General features: G+C 46.0%; 1 protein-coding gene across 5 annotated transcripts in view; it reads left to right on the forward strand.

Annotated features, from left to right (window-relative positions):
• The window catches only part of KCTD1 (potassium channel tetramerization domain containing 1), a 102,965-nt gene that overhangs the window by 21,943 nt on the left and 60,888 nt on the right, over positions 1-20,134 (forward strand). Inside the window, exon 1 of one of the 5 annotated variants that reach the window (XM_075416286.1) lies at positions 10,525-10,599. The exons of 2 other annotated variants lie outside the window; for them this stretch is intronic. Coding sequence is in view for 1 of the 3 variants with exons in the window: in XM_075416285.1 (XP_075272400.1) it covers positions 11,760-13,034 (1,275 nt within the window). In the remaining 2 variants the exon portion in view is untranslated. Of the gene's footprint in view, positions 1-10,524; positions 10,600-11,669; positions 13,035-13,166; positions 13,229-20,134 lie in introns of those variants that run through there. 2 more of the 5 variants (XM_075416285.1, XM_075416289.1) reach the window with 2 other exon arrangements.

Consider the following 20,134-nt stretch of genomic DNA (forward strand, 5'->3'; position numbering starts at 1 on the left):
ACCATTTCAAATTCTTTTGTAGTACAACTCCAGCCCCCCACCTTTTTCTATCATTCACCGTTGTTCCAGCTTATTTTCCTTGGTTAACCCAGCCCAGCCCTGACATCTTGGTGTCAGATCTTCTCTGATACAGCTGTGGCAGTTGTTCACAAGGAGCAAGACAGAATACTAATGGAGGAAATAGCCATCTGTTTGGTCTGGATTTCTGGTTTGTGGTTTGGTTTTTTTTTTTCTTGCGGGGGGGTGCGGGTGTGGTATTTATTCAAGAGCAATGGCCATGGTGAAATTGTACTTCTATCTGCTATGAATTTGCAGGTCATCATGTGTCAGACTGGTTGTCATGAGTCCAAGATGAGCTCCCCTTGATATTGCTGGTTTTGCAAATGTGGTGGGAAATTTTCTAGAGTTCCTGCTCTCTCCTAGAAAATCTTCATGACTCTGAGCTCTGTATTAACAGGGAAACATTAAGGTCTCACGTAGGGCACAGCAGCAGTCTTGGTATCCTTGACATTTACAGAGAATGTCCTTTAAATATATGATAGTAAGTTGAATGACGGTTGACTGCACAGAGCAAGGGGGCTTCCTATTTCTTCCATGAGGAAACTAAGCCAGATATGTGATGCAGATTATTCTACTGGGAAGTCTTTAGCACTTGTGCCCATATTACTAACATTTTCCCCCAAGGTGTATACATTTTGCAGCGAGCACAAACAGCATGGCATGGATCACCACAAGCTCTCAGATGACTGCGAACAGCTGAGACTCAGTTCTCTTTTCCCTAGTCTATTTGCTAAGCCATACTCTGCTGGCAGACTCAACAGTCAACTCAGGCTGCATCAACCCAGAACACAAGGATAGTCTTTGTGGTAGGATGCAAAAGAAGACGTGCAGCCAGTGGTCTTGGATTCAGGGTTTTCTCTTTTCTTGTTGTTGGGGTGCTTCTTGAAGTACTTTGCTTTGCAGTGTTAAGAAATAGGTGCTTTGTAGTAACAGGTAATTTCCACATGACAAATGTGTCTTCTTCATTATGGAGCTGAGTGTCTTCACGCTGATTAGGCTAATACAATACAATTACTGACCATTTCTGTGTACTGCTCTGTTGACTTAGTGACATTTCAGATACACTTGAGGGAAAAGATCCTCTTTTAGCACTGTGTAAAACTCTTGTGTCATCCAAGCCAGAAGTTTTATTACCTGGTTTTGTTTGTTTCCTTATTTACATTAGTCTATTTTCAGCTTTGGTGGGTTTTTTTTGTTTTCGTTTGGGTTTTTATCCTATTTTAAAACATATCCAAAGTTGTAGATCATTCACAATGTTTTTTTTTGGTTGTTTCATGTCCTTGTTGCAAAGTAGAAGAAATTGAGAGGACTTATTCTCTCTCTGAGGTTAAAATGAAGGATAAACCTTTCATACAGGCGAGTGCTAGCTTGCTTATTGCCTATGAAAATAACGTTTATGCATAGGACTTTGAGAAACTACTCTAGAGACAGTATTTACCACCTTTCATTTAAAAAATTGTTATTTCTGATGTACTATGTGGAGGAGACTTCCTAATTCAAATATCACAGTGCTTATGTTTGAATTATGACGAAAAACATTGTTAAACTTTTCTGAAGCTTTCAGACAGTGAAAATTCTTCTTACTTTTTTTATTTCAAAATTCTCTTATTGACTAGCAGTCAAAAACGTAAAAATACTATCAGCGTGCAGGTGTTATTCCATTAACATATCGAAAAATACTGAAAAAGTATTTAGTTTAGGTACATTTGTTGTTTTAGCAACGGTCACCCTGCTCTAGATAGAGCCTAAGAGGTGGGACAGCCCTCCAGAGAGCGTGCACAAAATAGAATTCAGCAGCCTGTCCCTCAAGTGGGCTTCTGAGCAGGACAGGGAAGGGAGCTAGTGGCATTTGTCCATGGCATTAGGGACAACCTTCATGAAAGCTTGGCATTTGTGGCCAGAAAGCATGAAGAAATGAAGACCTGACAGACTTCCCCAACGTGGATGTGGTTGTGTAGCTTCTGCCTGTTAGTGGTATTACTGTTGAGAGCTGAAACTCTCACCACGACTTCCCAAAATGGTACCAGGCTTCTTGAACCTCACAGAGCTTAAGAGCTGGGCAGCGAGGTACCCCTGCAGGGGGCAAACTTGTTGTTTTGTTGGGTGTTAAAAAGCACCTGGGCTTGTATCCTCCATACAGCAATATTTCAGCCCAGTAGATGAGAAGGATTATAAAAATCCTAGAGTGGACAGGTTAGCCCATGAGCAGCCCACCGTGTGTTTCTGCCATGATATGTCATCAGAATCATTTTCCCATAAGATTTGGGATGTGGTCAAAGCCAGGAAGCGCAGCAGGCAGGTTGGAGCAGATTTCCTTTCTGTGGGTGCTAATTAGTGCTGCTGACCTCAGGGGGACATCAGGATTTTTCTAGTTTATTCAGCAGCATATGGGGTTCTCTCTAGGTGGCCCTAATAAGCCCAGGCACTAGTGGCCAAACTGGAGTTCAGAAGACAAAAGCCTGTCCTTCCCTGTTTGGGATCTGACAAGCTCGTTGGAAGGGGAGGGTTAGCAAACTGAATCTAGAACTTCCTTTCAAATACAGTGCCTGTTCCTAAAACATTACAAATTAATCCAGATACTTTGATCGCTTTAGCTTCACAATCAAAGCTCCTGTAATTCTGCCTCTCCACTTTATGTATGGCTGAAATGCCTACGTATTTGAACACCAGTACTTTCTGATGGAATAAAACTAGTTCTTAGAGAATATTACTAAACATTTTGGTGCAAGCCAAGCCTGATATGTCTTGTTGAACAAAAGAAAAGCTTTAAAACTTGGGAACTTCCATGAAAATAGAACTAAGCTGATTAATGCTGTATATAGAGTTGGGCAGAACAATCCGGCTGTAACTGCTGAAAATGCAGTGAAATAGAGGGAGCTTTTGGTAGGAGTATCCTGAAAGTCACATCTAGCTAGTTTTAGAGGGAAAAAAAATGTGGTACGGAGTATGTAAAGCACAGAAAGGATGTGTTTTCCTTCAGTCTTCTACCAGTGTGCCAGAAAGACCAAAGGTCAGGTTCTCAGAAGAACACCGTGTTCGCTAACTCTAATTTGATTATCTACATAAGCAGCCATGTTTGCAAATGGCTAAGCACCAAGCGGCTCCCATGGAAACCATGTCAGGTGCAAGCCTGTTTAACAGTACAGCTGGCTTAAATACCTGTACAAGAGTTTTTAAATGCAAAGACGTTCTAATAATCAGAACAAAATTACTGATTCTGAGAACTTTAAGAAATCTGGATATGAATTTCTTGAAGTAGTTCCTTGTGGTTCTTTGGCTCTTCTAAACATGTTGCCAAAGAGGTGGCAAAAATGGCTTGCGTAGGATTTGGATGGTGGTTTTTTGGTAAAGAAATCTTGAGAGGAAAAGGAGTCAGGCATTTAGAGACTTGTCCCTAAAACCAAGTCAAGTTATCAGCTCGGTTCTCATAGGCAAGTTGATCTGGGAAATCCCAGAAGGGCCAACCACCGGTCTATAGAATAAGAAGTCTATCTTAAAAATCACAAGGATTTCTTCTTCCTAAAATTAAAAAACTGTAGTTCTCCACCCGATTTCGAAGTTTTTACAGAGCAGTAATTCAAGGTTTCAGACTTGTCTTCCAAACACTAATTTTCAGCCCCTCCTTTCCAGCATATGGAGGAGGAAACTCCAAACCCAGTAAGCATCATGAGGCTGTGAGATTTGGCAACCCTGTTATCAAGATGTTACTGTCAAAGCCAAATCCGTAGGAATGACCTTGAAATAAAGGCCCTATTATCTCTCACCAGCTCTTCAAACTATCCATCCCCCAAGAAACTTTGCAATTGGAATAGGATGCCGGGCTGTTTGGAAAGAGATTAAATTGTTCACAGCTGCCTGGGAATTGACAATCTTCCTCCTCTTTACGGTGGAATGCAGCATATTTCTGAGCCAGGTGGAGGATACCATGTGAGGTTCTTGTAGGACCTGGAGTTGGCACAAAGAACAACATTTTCAAGTCTGCACATATATCTGAGTTCCAGGGCTCAATAATAATTTTCTGGCAGATCAGTCCTGCCCTACAGCAGGTTTCTGTGATCACTAAAGCCAGAATGAAAGCAATGGGTCTGCATTTCACACTTTATATCCTTCCACACCGAAGCTTTGATTTTAAAAACTGCTTTTTTTCCTTTGAAACCAATCAGCCAGAACAAATCTTACAATACACAGGTAAACAGCAGAGTAAACCGCAGGGACAGGTCTGTAACAGGCCAAGTGACACACTTGTAACTTGGAGGAAATTATTGAGAACAACTTGATGAACCTTTGCCAAGGTTGCTAACGGAGAGATCGTGCACTGCAAATTGCAAATGTCACCTTGTTTTATCCAAGGCAAAAGAAGAGCTTACAATTTTTTTCTTGCTTATTTTAACAATACTCATTGATCCTAAAAACCAGGGCCTTTATTAGCAAATAACTACCTGCTTGTAATAAAATAATTCAGTCTATGAATGTGCAAAATGTTGGCTCTGAGGGTTTTTGAAATGATTTTTGTTTATTTGATGACACCTTTAGTTCTATGAAAAGAAACTGAATTTTAGCGTTGATCTTAAAATAAGGAAACTTTGAATCATCCAGCTTAATCTTTCATGGATAGAAAAAGGCAAGGCTGTTCAAAGCAAGGTACAACTCAGGGATGGATAAAAAGTTTTGCACTTAAGCATTCTCAACAGATGCAGAAGTTTTTTTTTTTTAAATGCCAAACTCTAGCAGAATACTGACACTTACCAGCTGTTAGAAGGCATTTTTCGTCTGTTTTAGTATTACGTGGTACTGAAAAAACAAGAGGTACATCCAGTGCATCCAGCCTTTTTCACTAAACCTTGTAAGCTTTCTTTATCTTATCTCTGAATCATTTCAGGTTTTCTGCTTTTCCAGGCTTTACCCTCTATAGCTTAAAATACAGCAAAACACAGGTGCAAACTGGAAAGAGACCTTCCATGTCTCTTACTTCATGGCCCCTGGCTTTAAACCTCAAATGAAAGTCCTGACAATATTCTGAAGATTTTCCCTCAGTTTTTACCTGAAATCACATACACTAGCAACATTTAGTTTATGAAAGTGCTTTTGCATAAAGGACCAGTCAAATCAAAATCAGCATGCAAATTTTCCTTGTCTATTAATATTCTGCTACACATTCTACCACTTTTTTCTTGATATGAATCAAATCATGCTCTGACAGAGTATGTGATGGGGGGTGGCAGTAAATATGCTATACTTTTTTTATCCCTGTACTCTTCTTCCATATGACCTATGAACTGATTCCCTTCTACTCAAATGCTGCTTTACAAGTTAATGTAATCTGTGGTACAAACCTTATTGAGACAACTTCTGTGGGTTTAGATCTCACAAGATAACTGGAGATGCTCTAGCATCTCACACATTGAGAAGGGAATGTGGCAGGAATGGGGCCAGAAAACTTAATAATCACGCAATGGTTTAAAAGAAAATAGGTGCGAAATTTGCACAGGTCAGATTTGCAAACATCATACCAAATAAAAAGGGGGAGAATGAAGGGGAGGCATGCAAAAGTGGAAGACTTGTGTTTAATTGTAAGTTGCTGTTTCAACAACGGAAAGGTGGGTCTGGGTGACAGCCTGAGCGGGGCTCTGACACTGTTTAACTGTGGTTACGCTCTCTGTGCGTGTCGTTTGAACTCGTCCAGTTTTAAACTTGCTTAAACTGGGTTTGTGTCAACCCAGCTGAGATAACTCAATTGAGAAAAGAAAATCCAAGTAGACAGGCCATTGGTGCTGGGGTTTTTGCTGCATAAATACCTGAAAAGGAATTTCCAAATTCGCTATGACACAGACATAATACTGGTGGAAAAGGGGAATAATCAGTTTATTTCAGTCACTAAGTCAAAACAAAAGTATATTGACAGGGAATTCATGGTATAAAGAGGCGTTAAAGCCACTAGCCGACGGTCAGAGGAGGAGTCCCTTTTCCAGGCTGTGCCGAAGGCCAGCTGTTGCCCTGTCCCTTGAGGACCCCCAGCTCTGAGAAGAGCCTGACGTGAAGAAGTTTTGTGGGGTGTAAAGCCCTGCCTCTGGCCCTGCGTGGGAATCAGCGCTCGGCATACCTCGTGGCAGCACAGCGACTTCGGGTCGTGGCGATGGGAAAAGTAAAGAAGGTAGAGTCCATACGGTACAGAAACAAGGTGGAAAGTACATTTCTTCAGAGTCTCATTGCATTACATTTTTGTTTGTTATATGGTAAGGACTCAGGGGTTTTTGTCCTGTTTTCTTAGAGGAATGTTTAAGAAGCCTTCTCGCAGACCCTGTTGTCGTAGAACCGGTCATCCCTCCCTGAATTTCTAGACTTCATCCAGCCCAGTGTGACTTCCAGCCTGAACGTTTAGTTCAAAATAGTTTTTTACTGGAAGATTATGAATGGAAAATAGGATTTCAGGAACTCCATATCCAATACAGCATGAATTTATGCTCTATTCCATAGTACTAAAAACACTGTACGAAGGGAAAACTTGCACTTACACAAACCTGCAACAGCTATAAACAAGGCTTTGTGGTTTCACAGGGATCTCTCTTTCGAAGTTCCTTTCTTGAGTTACTGTGTGGTCCTTCCAAATTTCCCTCACCTCTGCATAGAATTTATGGACCCAGTTAAGAAGGACTAAAAACTAACTTAAATGATCAGCCTGGATGGGAAGACCTCTTTCTCTCCACAGAGGATAAGCGTTATGGCACTAACACATGGGGTTGCTCAGTGTCAGTAGTTCATTGAAATGACCGCACAACTGCTGGAGCAGCTATAACCAGCTACCGGTGTGCCTCACAGACCAGCCAATTTGTTTGAAGTGCCCTCATCACCACAGAAGCAAAGACAAACATAAACCGAAACACAGCTAAATAAAACATTAATATATCTCCTGGCAATTTACCTCCAGCGCATTTTAAAAGACCCTTAAAACCTTTATGCAGCACTAGGCAATTTATTACCTGCCTCTCTTCAAGCTGTCTGACAGCATAGCTCTTTATATTTTTGGAAGCAAAAATGCTTCAGCTGCTTGACACTGAAAATAACGATGATTCACGAAGTCTTGACTTTTAATTTGCCAAGCACTAAACGCGTGCTTTCTTACAAAGATGATGACTCAGTTTTTTTCTGGTTTGTTTGGAAAAAGGAGCAATCAGGAAACAAATCATGGCCTCAGCAACAAAAACACTGCTTTTGTAAAAGAGAAGAAAAGCAGTCAGGTGAAAAACGGCAAATACCTGTGGGAAAAAAATATGAGCATATTTCGGAAATACGCTTTCGATTGGCATGGTGGAGCTTCGTGAGGGAGCTGGTTGGATGCTGCCTTCACATTTCACAACGTATTGTAGTAGCTGGTACTTTGATATGCACAACTACCACTAACATTTCACAATAGAATGAAGAGGTGAAATAGCTTTTGTATTTTAAAATTCATTAAGAACAGCTGCAACTTAGTACTGATGGATCATTACTTTCCTAAATCAATGTCACCTTTGTTGAGTTATATAAAGCCGTTTCATTGCCATGCAGACAGGAAACACTGATCTAAAAAAGAAAAAATTAAAATGAAAGAGACTTAAAATCTATTATAGCACATTATATGTCAGCATCAACTGCCCCTAATATCAAGAAGTAATGAAACAACTAGAAAAGCCATATATACAAATAAAAGAGTAAAATAAAAATGTAATTAGCATGTTGAAGTGACAGTTCTGAAGTGCTAAAAAAGCTTATCTCAAAACTGTGTGTTTCTGGGTGGGAGAAGGATTTCTAGGACATGCTTTTTCCCTAAGTGAATTTGCCAGGAGTCCCAAGTGTTATTTGCCTTCTAGTTCTGTAGTGTCAATATGGATTTCTCATACCGACTTCCATGTAGCCTGCCTCCAGAGCGAAAATGTCTTGTGCTGAGAAAACATATTAACACACTTTAAGAACGTATTTATTGCATTTAAACTAATAGTAAAAGTGTACGTGGAGAAAAAAGCTATTTTCTTAAAAAGATGCCATGCAGTCAGCCTTAGGGTTAACCAATAAGCTTGGTTTAAGCACTGTTTTTTAAAAATCTTTTGTAGATGCCTAGACTGGATCACAGGGAGCAAATGAGTTCAATGGATTTTCTTTGTTTCTTGGCTTTTGGGGGATATTCTGGTTTAGTTCCTGGGGAAGCTTCATGATGAAACGGCTACTGAGAAACCATGAAGCAGGAAGGCTTAGGTGACTGTAAGTGAAATAGCCATTTACGGAGGCTACAGGAGAAGTAGCCTGTGTTAGTCTGCAGGAGAAGGTGGCTGTGGAGAGCTTTAGCACAACAGTCAGATGGCCAAAGAGCGTGGCTCTAGCAAGCTCTGTGCTTGCCAGGAGGGAGACCGAGGGCCAGGGGGAAGAGTAGCTTAAAAAAGAAGCAAGGAAAGGCCTGAAACTATTTGGTAACGTGGTTACAAGCATTACCTTTATTGTAAACCAGCTGACTCATGGAGAAGGTTTTTTGGATTTGGTTTTTAACCTGGCATGGTAATTCTGTGGCGTATGGACTGATATCCAAGTAAACACAAGGAAGGATAATCCAGTCTGGGGTTGCAACCTTAGTGGGGCAGGTGCATTATTAAGTGTTCTGTGGGTATTACACCTTCTTTACTGACAGAAGTAATAAAATGTGTTCTCCAAGCGTGGACAGGACCTGTATCAGAATCAGCCTCAAACCTTGAGTCCTAGGGGAGAATGCTGTCTATGCCTGCGCGGAGCTGTCGGCGGGATAAAACTCTGATTAGTGACGTGGAGGGTGGAGTGGATATAAGTTTAATGTTATGCTGCCAACTTGCATTAGACAACCTTGTGCAACTCGGGCAGTTTTGGAATGCAGTTCGATTACCTCCCTCCTCTAACCTGAGAGCTTGAACAATAGGATTTAAACTTCTGGAATACGACTGACTAGGCTAAATCTTATCTTTAGGAATGTAGACAGATAAGTAAGTTAACATATATGTGATTAACTTGCATACGTATGTATACATGCGTACGCACATATATACAGATACAGGTCATGCAGGTATATACCTTATGCAGGTGTCTTCCTGATTATGGGTGCCTGAAGCACTTAAAACACTTCACTTGCTACTTTCTGAATTCCCACTGGCTGCTGAGGTGCTTTCAATTGATGTGTGTAATATGGATGCTACATATATATTTTTCCCCTCCAACCTCACTGCAATATCTTCATGTCCTTTATACTTACTATTAGTATACTGGGCTCCATATTCATCTCCAAGTCTGTCAACATAGTTCACCTCCTGTAATCAGGAAATGGTGATTAAATGAACATCCAAGTACAGAAGCTGTCAACCTGGTGTTCATCTTTTTTAAAGTTTAAAAAACCAAATGTTCAATTACCTTTTGCACTCATGTGGCTCTGGAAAGCTCTGCTTAAAAAAAAAAAAAAGAAAGTGGCTTCTCTTCTACAGTCTTCAGACAGAGCCAAGTTCACAGGTCAATGCCAGTCATGTAATTTTTAGCATTTGTGGGAACAATAAAGGAGGAAAAAAAAAAAGATCTCCATAGAAAAGGTGTACGCTGCAAGCCCTGCAATTCTCTGTCTTCTAGGGTGGGTTGCTGTAGCTCCTAAAAGGAGCTTCTCTGGGGCATTTAGGTTTTAACCACAACAAGGACTTGCTGCTTTCAGCTGTCTGTTCAGCATTTGGTCCATCTCATCGGAGGGTCTTCAAGACTTTGGTTCGGGATTGGCTTGCAGATAGCGTATGATGGGGAAAAAAAAGTTATATGTATCCTCTTCATGTGTGTAGGAAAAAAATTCTCTATCATATATATATATATATATATATGCCGTCGACCTAAGTGGGAACATAATCTTCTCTCAAACTAAAGAGCAAGCGCAGCTTTTCTAGTGCATGCAACAACTTTGACCTCTGTGTAATTACTCCAGGTTTACATCAATATAACAGTGCCGGATTTATTTTCAATTATTTTCTGGGAGTGGCAGGCTCTCTTCCCGGAGTGCTGATTTGTTTCCAATTGGCCTAATTTGCCCAACAATTTGCGCATCCCTTCTTTGGGATCCCACGTTTGCCCAGACGGCGAGGGCTGGGGCTGCTCTGGACGCCCCGTCCGCATCCCCGTCCCCCCCCCCCCCCCCCCCCCCCCGGTGACCATCGCGACCGGTACCCGGTGCCGAGCAATTGCCTACGGATGAGTAAGCAGCAAATGTAAGCAGCAAATGTGGTAACTCGGACAAGCAGCTCTGCAATTAAGGCTATAATTTCAGGTGTAGCCAGTAGTCGTAATGAATATTTATTTCGAATAAAAGAAATCGCCCGGCTGGGCGGGAGGGGGGCTTGCGTGGCGCGGGTTAGCGGTGAGGCACGGCCACCTGGTTCCCCCCTCCGCCCCGGGAGGGCTCCGAGCCCCTCGGCCGAAAATCCCGGCGAAAGATGCGGCTGCCGCCGCGGCAACGTCTCCGTCGAGGGCAGAGCCGTGCTGCCGGGCAGGCGCAGCCCGAGAGGGTTTTTTTGGGTGGGTTTTTTTCCGTTTTGGAGTTGTTTTGGTTTGTTTTTTAAGTTGCTGTGAAATGAGGACGTGCGAGGGTTGGGGGGGGCGGGAGACGCGCCGACCTCCGTCCCGACTGCCCGATGGCGGTCCGTCTCTACCGAAAGAGACGCCCCACGCACGGAGTGGGGTTAGGTGGGGTTTTTTTCGGGGATGGGGACGCGGGACGGGCACCGGGGGTGGGGGGGAACCGCCGGGCCGGGGCGTTCGCCCCGGCCCGGCGGTTCCCCCCCACCCCCGGCGCCCGTCTCCGTTGCTGGACGTGCCGGCCCCGAGGTGAGCAGCGGGCGCGGTAAGTACCGCTCCCTTCCCCGCGGTACCCCCTTAGCGCGGCTCAGCCTCCTCCCCGTCCATCCCAAACCCCTCCCGCCCCTTCCCCGTCGCCGCCACTGGGAGCGCGGTCCCTTTAAGAGCCCGGCTTTGCCTCCCGGTAGCTGAAGGTCATTAAAACACAAAAGCGCTCCAGCGCTGCGGTCCAATATAGCGCATGCGCCCTGCCCGAGGACTGGCAGGGAGACGGCAATATGGCGAGAATGCCTGGCAGCGGCGGCGGAGAGTGGAGCGGCGGCGGCGGAGGAGGAGGAAGAGGAGGAGGAGGCGGCGGCGGGAACAATGCGGGGGACCGGCCGCCCGGCCGCGGTCGCGGCGTCGCCCCCCGCCCGCACCGCTACTGCAGCGCCGGCGAGGAGGAGGAGGGCGAGGAGGAGGATGAGATCCAGGAGGTGCAGATAACGGGGGACGAGGAGGAGGAGGAGGACGGAGCCGATGGGGGGCTGCTGCTGGACGAGGAGGAGGAGGAAGAGGAGATGGGTCTGGAGTGGGACGGCGAGGAGGAGACGGAGCCGTTGCCGCCCGCCCCGGGCCGTACGCCGGGCGGCAGCAGCGGCGGCGGCGTCGGGGCTGCCCCCGGGGGCCCCGCGGCGGCGGCCCCGGGGGGCGGCGGCGGCGGCAGCGGCGGCCCCGGGGGGGCGGCGGCGGCGGAGGACGCGGAGCTGGAGGCGGCCCTGCTGCTGCAGCGTCCGGAGCGGGCGCGGCTGAGCGAGAACACGCGGCTGGCCACCCGGTACGCGGTGCGCATCTTCCGCGAGTACCTGAGCGAGAAGGCGCAGAGCCCCGACTTCGAGACGATGGACAAGGCGGCCCTGTGCCGCGTGCTGCGCTCCTTCTACGCCGAGGCGCGCTCCAAGAGCGGGCAGCTCTACTCCAAGTCCTCCCTCATCAGCATCCGCAGCTCCCTCAACCGCTACCTCAACGAGCCGCCCTACTGCCGCACCCTCGACCTCACCAAGGACCCCGAGCTCCGCGCTGCCAACCTCACCCTGGCCGCCGTCATCCGCAAGCTGGAGGAGCAGGGCGCCGGGCCGGTGGTCCAGAAGCAGGCCATCACCCGCGCAGACCTCCGCAAGCTCTACACCTGCAGCGTCTTCAGCACCCAGAGCCCCTTCGGGCTCCTCAACAAGGTCTGGTTCGAGACCTGCATGTACTTCTGCACCCGGGGCCGGGAGAACCAGCGGGAGCTGGAGGAGGACTCCTTTGGGCTGGCCGTGGATGAGGACGGGCGCAAGTTCGTCTACTTCAAGGCGCTGGGGCCCTACCACAAGTCGCGCTCGTCTTCCTGGAGCAAGAAGCGGGCGGAGAGCAGCGACGAGGAGAACCTGCCCCGCATGTATGAGACTGGCACCGAGTTCTGCCCCTATGCCAGCTTCGTCAAGTACCTCTCCAAGCGCAACCCCCTGTGCAAGGCCTTCTTCCAGCGCCCGCGGGACCACTGCAGCGAGGGTGACATCACCTGGTACGAGAACAAGGCCATTGGCAAGAACCTCCTGGGCACTCGCATGCAGATGCTCTCCAAGGCAGCCAAACTCTCCAAGACCTACACCAACCACTGCATTGGCGCCGTCTCCATTGCCACCCTCAACAGCATCGCCGGCATCGGCACCAAGCTGGGGGGGCCACAGCCACCACACCACCACCCCCCTCCCCACCACCACCAGCACCACCACCTCCTCCACCACCCCACTGGCGGGGGCTGCTACACCCCTGCTGCCCTCAACGGCGGGCCGCGGCCCCGGCCACCTGCCGCCAACCCCTATGTGCTGCCCAAAGACGGTGATGCTGCGCCCGTGAAGGCAGAAGCGGCTGCGGTGGCCCCGGCCAAGCGAGCCCTCTACGAGGCAGTGTTCCCAGCAGGGGCTGCGGCCGGCGGCGATGTCTGCGGCCCCTCCGCCTCCCCCAAAAGACTCTGCCGCCGCCCCACTGAGCCCCTGGACGCTGCCGCGCCTGCCGTGGTGGTGGTCTCAGTGAAACACGACCCCCTGCCTCACCTCCTCCCCGAAGCCAATGGGCACAGAAGCACCACCTCACCCACAGTAGTGTCACCTGCTATTGTTTCCCCCACACAGGTAACCGGAAAAAGAAAAAAGGAGAGGAGAAAAAAAAAAAAAAAAGGTGGCGACTCGGCACCCTGTCCACATAGCCCCCGCTGCACCCCTCCTTCCTTCCCGATCTCCCACAAGGCTGGGCACTGACGCACTCCGCCAGCCCTGGGGCAGCTCCTGGGGCGACTCTCACTGTTGAGGCACCCAACGAGCCCGATGTGAGTTACCCAGCTTTTTCGCCCCGTAACTCTCCTGCCCCGCCAGCGGTCCGGTGGCCGCTCGCTGCGTGCAGGATGCGAGAGGTGCCCGGGTGCTGCCCTGCTCCCCCTCGGCAGCAGCACCGCCAGCTCAGCCCCACGGGCTCCCCCTTTCCTTCCTTTTTCTTTCTTTTCCCCCTGTTTTCTTTTTGCGGGAGATGCGAGTTACGAAAGTCGGGCCAAAACAGTAGATAAGGGCGTCAGGTGTCATTAGTATGTGTGGTGTTCTTGATGTGCTAATGAACTATTTGAATAACCTCAAATGCAGGAAACAGCCAGGAGAATACTCAATTACACGCTAGTAATGAGGGTGTAATTTTAAACTTCAGAAGTTAACAAGAGGGTTAATATGGCAATTGCATTCATCTTGTATTTGTTTATTTAAAATAGCTCTGTTTCCTGGCAGTGATCCCCTACTTTTTTCCTCCCTTTTTTAATAAGGCAGATTGTCTTCAGTTGTGTTAGTTGCCATAGTGGCGAAGTATACAGTAAGAGCACTATTAAACGGGGTTAGGTGCAGCTGAACTGGAAGGAGCCCAGGTTCGTTAGCTGTGTGTCGTTGAGGTGAGGCGGTCTGCGAGCTGTGCCGTGACGCGCGCCCCGCGAACCCCCCGCCTGCTGGTGCCTGCTCCCCGTCCCCCCCAAAAGTGCTTCCCTGTCGGGGGCCTGAGTGCCGGAGCCGAATTACTGCGGTTAAAGCCTCGCTGCACCCCTGCCATCGGCTCGAAGTTTGGAAGTCATTCTGACTAAACCTGTGAAGCCTTGTGCAGTTACGGTGTGCCCCGTAAAATCCCGCGTTCCAGGCGAGGGCTTTGCTGCCGGCTGCCCTGCGCGGCTGCAGAACCCCTCTGACACTCCCGTGTCCGGTAATGACAGGGCTGGCGGCCGGGAGCGCGGCGCTGGGCGAGCGCAGGTAGATGACATGCCTGAGCTGCTTCCCGAGTGGAAATACCAGTTCGGGACAGACTGACCCTTTCAAAGGGTTTGCCAGCTAATCAACCAGCCTGAAGGCTAATTTAGGGGGGGAGAGAGGGGGGCTTCCAGTGCATACCTGCATAAGCATCTGTGTTCTTTAAAATACCTGTGACCTCTCCTTTCTAACAAGTTGTTTGTTGTTTTTTTTTTTGGCGACTTCAGTGGAGTATACTGTAGTTTGATCTCCTGGTGTGTGTATCTGGTGTCTCTGAGTGGCTTAGAGGCTTTTATGTGCAGATAATGTTTTTGTTCTAGCTCATTATTTCAGGTACGAGCTAATGCTCTTTGCTGTATTTAACCCTAGACTCCTCTTTCCCTCGCTTTTAATGACCTTGAGAATAATTTTGAAACTTCAGGCATAGTTGAGCTTTTTCGGAGCAGCAGCAGCAGCACATGTGAGTTACAGGAAGGGGAAGAGGGAACGGGGCAGAGCAGTTCTGATCCAGTTAATGGTAACGGAGTACGCCTGTCTTTAACCTGTTAAATGAAGTGTATTGGTACCTGCGGTCGTCAGGCTGGAGAGCTGGATCTCTACCCCGGCCCACAAATCTCTTCACACTTGCATAAAGCTTAGGTGAGGAGAAATCCAGCTGCTGTGCTGTTTGTTGCAGAGCTGCGCTTCCTAGTGAAGCATTTGGAGCTGTATTTCTCATTAGTGGCAGGCTGTGGGGAGAAAGGGAGAAATATCTAAAATAGATGATAGACTACACAGGCGTGTGCTGTTTGCTTAAGTGTGTCAAGAAAGAAGATGAGCAATCAGCAAGGATACTAGACAGTGTGGGTTTTTTTCAGCAATTATATGGAAATGTTCATCTCCATTCGCAATTTAATGAGCTAAACAAGCTGCCCAGCCACTTTCGTAGCTGAATCTTGCCTTCGCTACAAAACTCGTTAATTTAAGCCTTTAGGAGAAGGAAAAGTGTCTTTTTCTTTTTAGTTGCTGATTCTTCTCGTGTCAGTTTTAACTTATGCACTACTTCTGGGATGTGACAAAATGAAAAAATATTGGCTGTGGAATAGACTTCCTTGGGAGAATGTTACTGCTAAACTTTTTCTCCCTAGCTACCTTTTATAATAGTTACGTTAATCGAGGTCCAGGGCATTTCCTGGGGAAATTAATGACTGGCTGGGGTTAATGGCCCAAGGCATTGCCTCAAGCCATCGACTCTCCCAGCCAGTCATTAATCCCCAGGAAATGCCGTGGCCCTCAATCGTTATTGCTTAATTATAAACAAAGGCTTTCCAGGCATTTTTACTGAATACATCTCATCAAGTAAAGTGACACTAAATTCCGCTGTTGACAAATATTACTGATTCCTTGAAAACGTGAAGGTCACAAGTTTGTGGTTTATTGGTCATCTTTGTAATTTTTCTTCCAGGGGACAGCTTCTGCTGCCCTCGTGGGCTTGTGCGATACTCATGAATAAATGGTGGCATGGTGAGTGGGTTTCTTGGCATTCACGTATGCTCTTTTTTATAGCATTGATAGCATCAAGCAGGAAAAGGTTAAATTAAGGCACTAAATGGGAAGTCTTCAGTTTGCACTGGCTAAAAACTTTAAGTGTAAGAACCTGAGCAAGGATGTTAATTTTACGCTTTTCTGTCATGGTTAACTCCTATCTTTTGTTTTAGCCCTGAGATGTCTTTTCGACACTGAGTTTATAGGAGCCTCCTCCAGAGCTAGGGAAAGGTACATTAAATGTTCATCTTGATCCAGCTATTGCTTTAGGTTGCAGCCTTGAAAGCAGCATTTGCAGAGGGAATTTTAAGCATACAGCACTGTGCCATCATGGCACAACTTTCTTTTCAGTCCTTATTTGCTCTGAAGTGTAGCAATTTTCCTGCCACTGACAGCAGTACTTCAGTGCGAGTTGATGACAGAGGGATGCAATTTGGCTGTTGTTCATCTCTTGTGTTACGGAATGATGAACAGTAGCTCAAGTTTAAGCTTCTGATGCTACAGTGTGGTGGTAGCTGTTGAGATTTATGGATCTGGTACATGGTGAGCTTACTACAGTAGTAGTACCCAAAAATAGGTCTAGGAAAATAGATTGGCTTCTGCTATGGGCGAGGAGAGTTGCTTGTCACTTGAAAATGCTTCTGTTATGTTGGTTCTCTAACTCCGCTGGGTTTCTCTGGGCAGCTTGTGAAGAGTTTCATCAGCTATTGAGATATCTACCAAACAGTCATTAAAACATGACCCACATCCATTTGTCTTGGCTGTTCTGGGGAATCCTTAAACAGTTTTCCCTCCTGCTTTAAATCTAGAGCTGCACTTTTTGTTTTCTTTTAATCTGGCACGTCTTTTCATTGCCTTATGCTCTCTTTGAAGGGTTTGCTTTGTCCAGAACCAGAAATCTAGTTCTGGCTGCAGATTTTGGAAAAAAAAAAAAGGGGGGGGGGGAGGGGAGCGGCAAACACATGATGAATATAAGTAGGCAGCAGGCACAACTGGGAACAAATCAAAGTAACTAGTAAGTTAGTCTAGCTCTTTCTAGTCTTTGTTTTTGGAGGTGGATAAGAATCTTGCTGCTTGATCTTTGGGAACATCCTGTATTTCCCTAAAATGGCCACAAAAAAAGGCTTCTGATCTGTACAAATGTTTGTGGTACTCTGACCAGTATCATCGCTAGGTGCTTTCCAAGTGTCAGGGGTAGAACTCATCGGACAGCTTCAGGAAAGGATGCTTAGGATGGTGGTGTTGGGATGCTAGGCTTTATTTCTGTACAGATACTAGATGGGGCAATATCCCGATCTTAAAGGCTTGAAGTACCGCAGATGTTAAGACTGATGACTGTTAAATACCTTGTTGGTTCTTGTGGCAGTACTTCTGTTGATCTGGTTTCGGAGGTTAGTACTGGCTGCCCTACTGCCTAGTTAGTGCCTTCCTCTTTGATTAATGGATTACCCCAGGTTGCAAGAAAATCTAGGATTTGGTCGGTGTGTTTTTAAAAAGAAACACTGAGGTTAAAATCTTAAAACTGTGATGATTAAAGGAACTGTAAAATCTGTGCCTGCCTCAGAGGCTGCTGTTTCTTGGTTGTTCTGGGGGTTTTTTTGGTCGGGAAGATTTTCGTCTTCTACTAAATTACAGATGTGGGAAGTGATTAACCATAGAAGGGACCTATTATGCCTGATAGTCATTGAAATTGCTCTGAAATCCTCGGGAGACGGGGGATAGGGTAGCAGGGGTGTCAAATGTGGTCCCCAAGGACAGCTTTCTTCTCAGTCTCCTTAGGAAAACACATAAACCCTGGCTATTGCTCTCCTTGGCAGAAGTTGGTGTTGCTTGTAACTGAATGCTTCTACAGATTGTTGAACAGAAGTGGGGGCTTTTTGGAAGACAGTAGGATATCCCAGGCTATGTTTCTTGTGACTGAACGTGAGATTTGGTAGGCGTGTGAATGTTTCCAGAGATGAGTGCAAGAAAAGCAGAATAGAATTTAGGCTCAGTGTTCTCGTATACAGCTTTGGGGGCTGTATATGCACTGAAAGGAGTGAAGGGAACTGGTTTTTCTTTCATAGACTGGAGTTGTTCCATTTTGGGTCAGCTGTTGGGGAGGGAGTTGATTTGAGGTGGCTCAGGAGAGTACTTGACAGAAGATCTGAGAATGGTATTTTGACGCACACATCTAGAATTGTGGTTGCGGAGTTTGAAGTCCGATACAGTTGCCACTCTGTGGGTCCGCTTAGTTGCACTGGCATGATACACTGGAGGGAATAAATTTTTGTAACTATTTCAGATAGTGATTTCTTCCACTAGCGGTTTGAGTTTTAAGATATTTGTACTTTTTAGAAATTAGACTCCTTTTATTTAGTTGCATCATGTAAGCTAGTCAGAGAATTTGCCTGGTCCAGCCTTCGGTGATAGCAGGAATACAAGAGGTGATCTGTTTTGTATAACTCAAATGAAGATGACCTTTTTAGTACAATTAAGAGGAAAGCAGCATCACTAAAGTGCTGCTGTATTTTGACTTTTTAAATTCTATAGAATGTGAAATGACTGCATTGCTACTCTTGCTTTATGCACATCAGAGAGAAAATGCACAAACTTAAAGGCAGCAGAGAGCTTTTTTTTTTAAACAAAAAACCCCCTCTTCTGTGATTATCCTGTAAAAGATTTCCCATTGCCCACTGCTCTCCTTCTAGAGAGCAAGAGATCAGAAACTGTTCAGTCTAATTGGTGAGTCTGTATGACAGTGAGCTGCCTTATTTCATGTATGGTGTAGAAATAAATGAGTGCTTAAACCCTTTGAAACACACCACTACTGCAGAAGCCATAGGCTGTAATTAAATTGAATGTGGGGTGGTATTGTCTTGTGCCCTTGGCTATAAACTTGATAACAGACCATGGTACACCCACTATTGTGTTAGGAGCTGGAACCTAATTAGTGGTGTTGTAGATTTTCAGTCACTTTCGAAGCCCTTCTGTTCATCTTTTTCCCCCGTGTCCTTTCTTCCTTATTATTTTGCTTTTCTATTTCTGAAGCAATAAATGCACCCTTCTTTTCGGAAAGAAATCATTGAGGGCATGTAGCCAAATATGTACGTGCAAGATAATTTTTTTATCATATTTTGGATTTAAGGGACAAATGTTGGTAACTGCATTTTATCTGATGTAGAAGAGATTTATTAGTGTTGTGATAGTAAAAATATGTAATCGTGTTTCCAGGGAACGTTTTTGAAGTATCTTTCAGGCATTTGAAGGGGGAGTAGGGAAGGGATTGGAACTTCTCATAATACCTTGATCTCAAAGTAACATTGGAAGACGTACAACTGAATTCTGTTCTGGTTGTTTTTGGGGGGATTATCCACAAGGAAAAATGGCTCTTCCGGGCTTTTAGAAATTCACGTGCTTTTGCACTCAGCCAGTTTTAGTTAGTTGATCTCAAAGCCTTCAGACTTGCTAAGGACTTAATCCTTAATGGGGACAAATGCCTTTGATGTGTTCTTAATGCCATTTTTAGTTTGGGAAATAATAAAAGTTGTAGTGCACAGGTGCAGTGTACACATTTCCAGTAAGTTCTTAGTTAATTCGTATGCTTACCTGTTGTATGCATCTGTACGCTTCTGTAGCTAAGATATAGCACTTTAATTAAATTGAAATGGACTGAAATTTTTAAGCCCTATTCACTTTACCAATGTATGAAAACATTTTTTTTCACTGTATGTTGAGGGCACATCTGCTCCATAGAACACAGTCCTGCGCGTAGATACTTGAGCTCGCACCTACTCGGGGCTTCGGACTTGCTTCGTGCGCTGGCCTGGGCAGTGCACTGTGCTGACGTGGTCGGCAGGGTTTCTGGTGCTTAAACTGGGCGGTGTAGCCTGGATAATGCGTTATCGTGAGCTTTTGGGTGATCACTTCTCTTCAAACAGTGGCACCAGCAGTGTGAAACCGATGCTTCTCCTCTGATACTCTCATGATTTTCTGCTGGGGAGCAACAGGAATCCAGGAAGACAAAACTGGTGTGATCTGCAGGGAGGCATGGACTGTAAATTCCTTTGGGAAGCTTCCCTGGGGTGGGAGTAAGAGAGGAGGTGTGAGGGTAGCTTTTTGGGTAGTGGGGGTAGCTCATGGGGTTCGGTAATTTGTTTGGTGCTGTTCATGTAACATGGACTGGAGCACTTGTCCTTGCAAAAGGAGGAAGGCAGAAATCTCTTTGAGAGGTGAGGTGCGAGGATGAATTTTAGCTTTCCTCTGTTTTCTTATCCCAAAGATCTTGTGGAGGTGCTGCGGTGATTTCTGAGCTTGGCTTATCTCTAACACAGTGCTTCATTTCTCTGTCTCCTCCTTAAAGTGCCCAGGAACCGGGCATGGTGATGCTGTCATTTGTTTTGGTTTGTGTTTTTGGAATGAGGAGTGGAAGGAAGAGGAGGCTGTGTAGTTGG

Source organism: Opisthocomus hoazin, chromosome 3 (genome assembly GCF_030867145.1).
Source record: "Opisthocomus hoazin isolate bOpiHoa1 chromosome 3, bOpiHoa1.hap1, whole genome shotgun sequence".
Lineage (NCBI taxonomy): Eukaryota > Metazoa > Chordata > Aves > Opisthocomiformes > Opisthocomidae > Opisthocomus > Opisthocomus hoazin.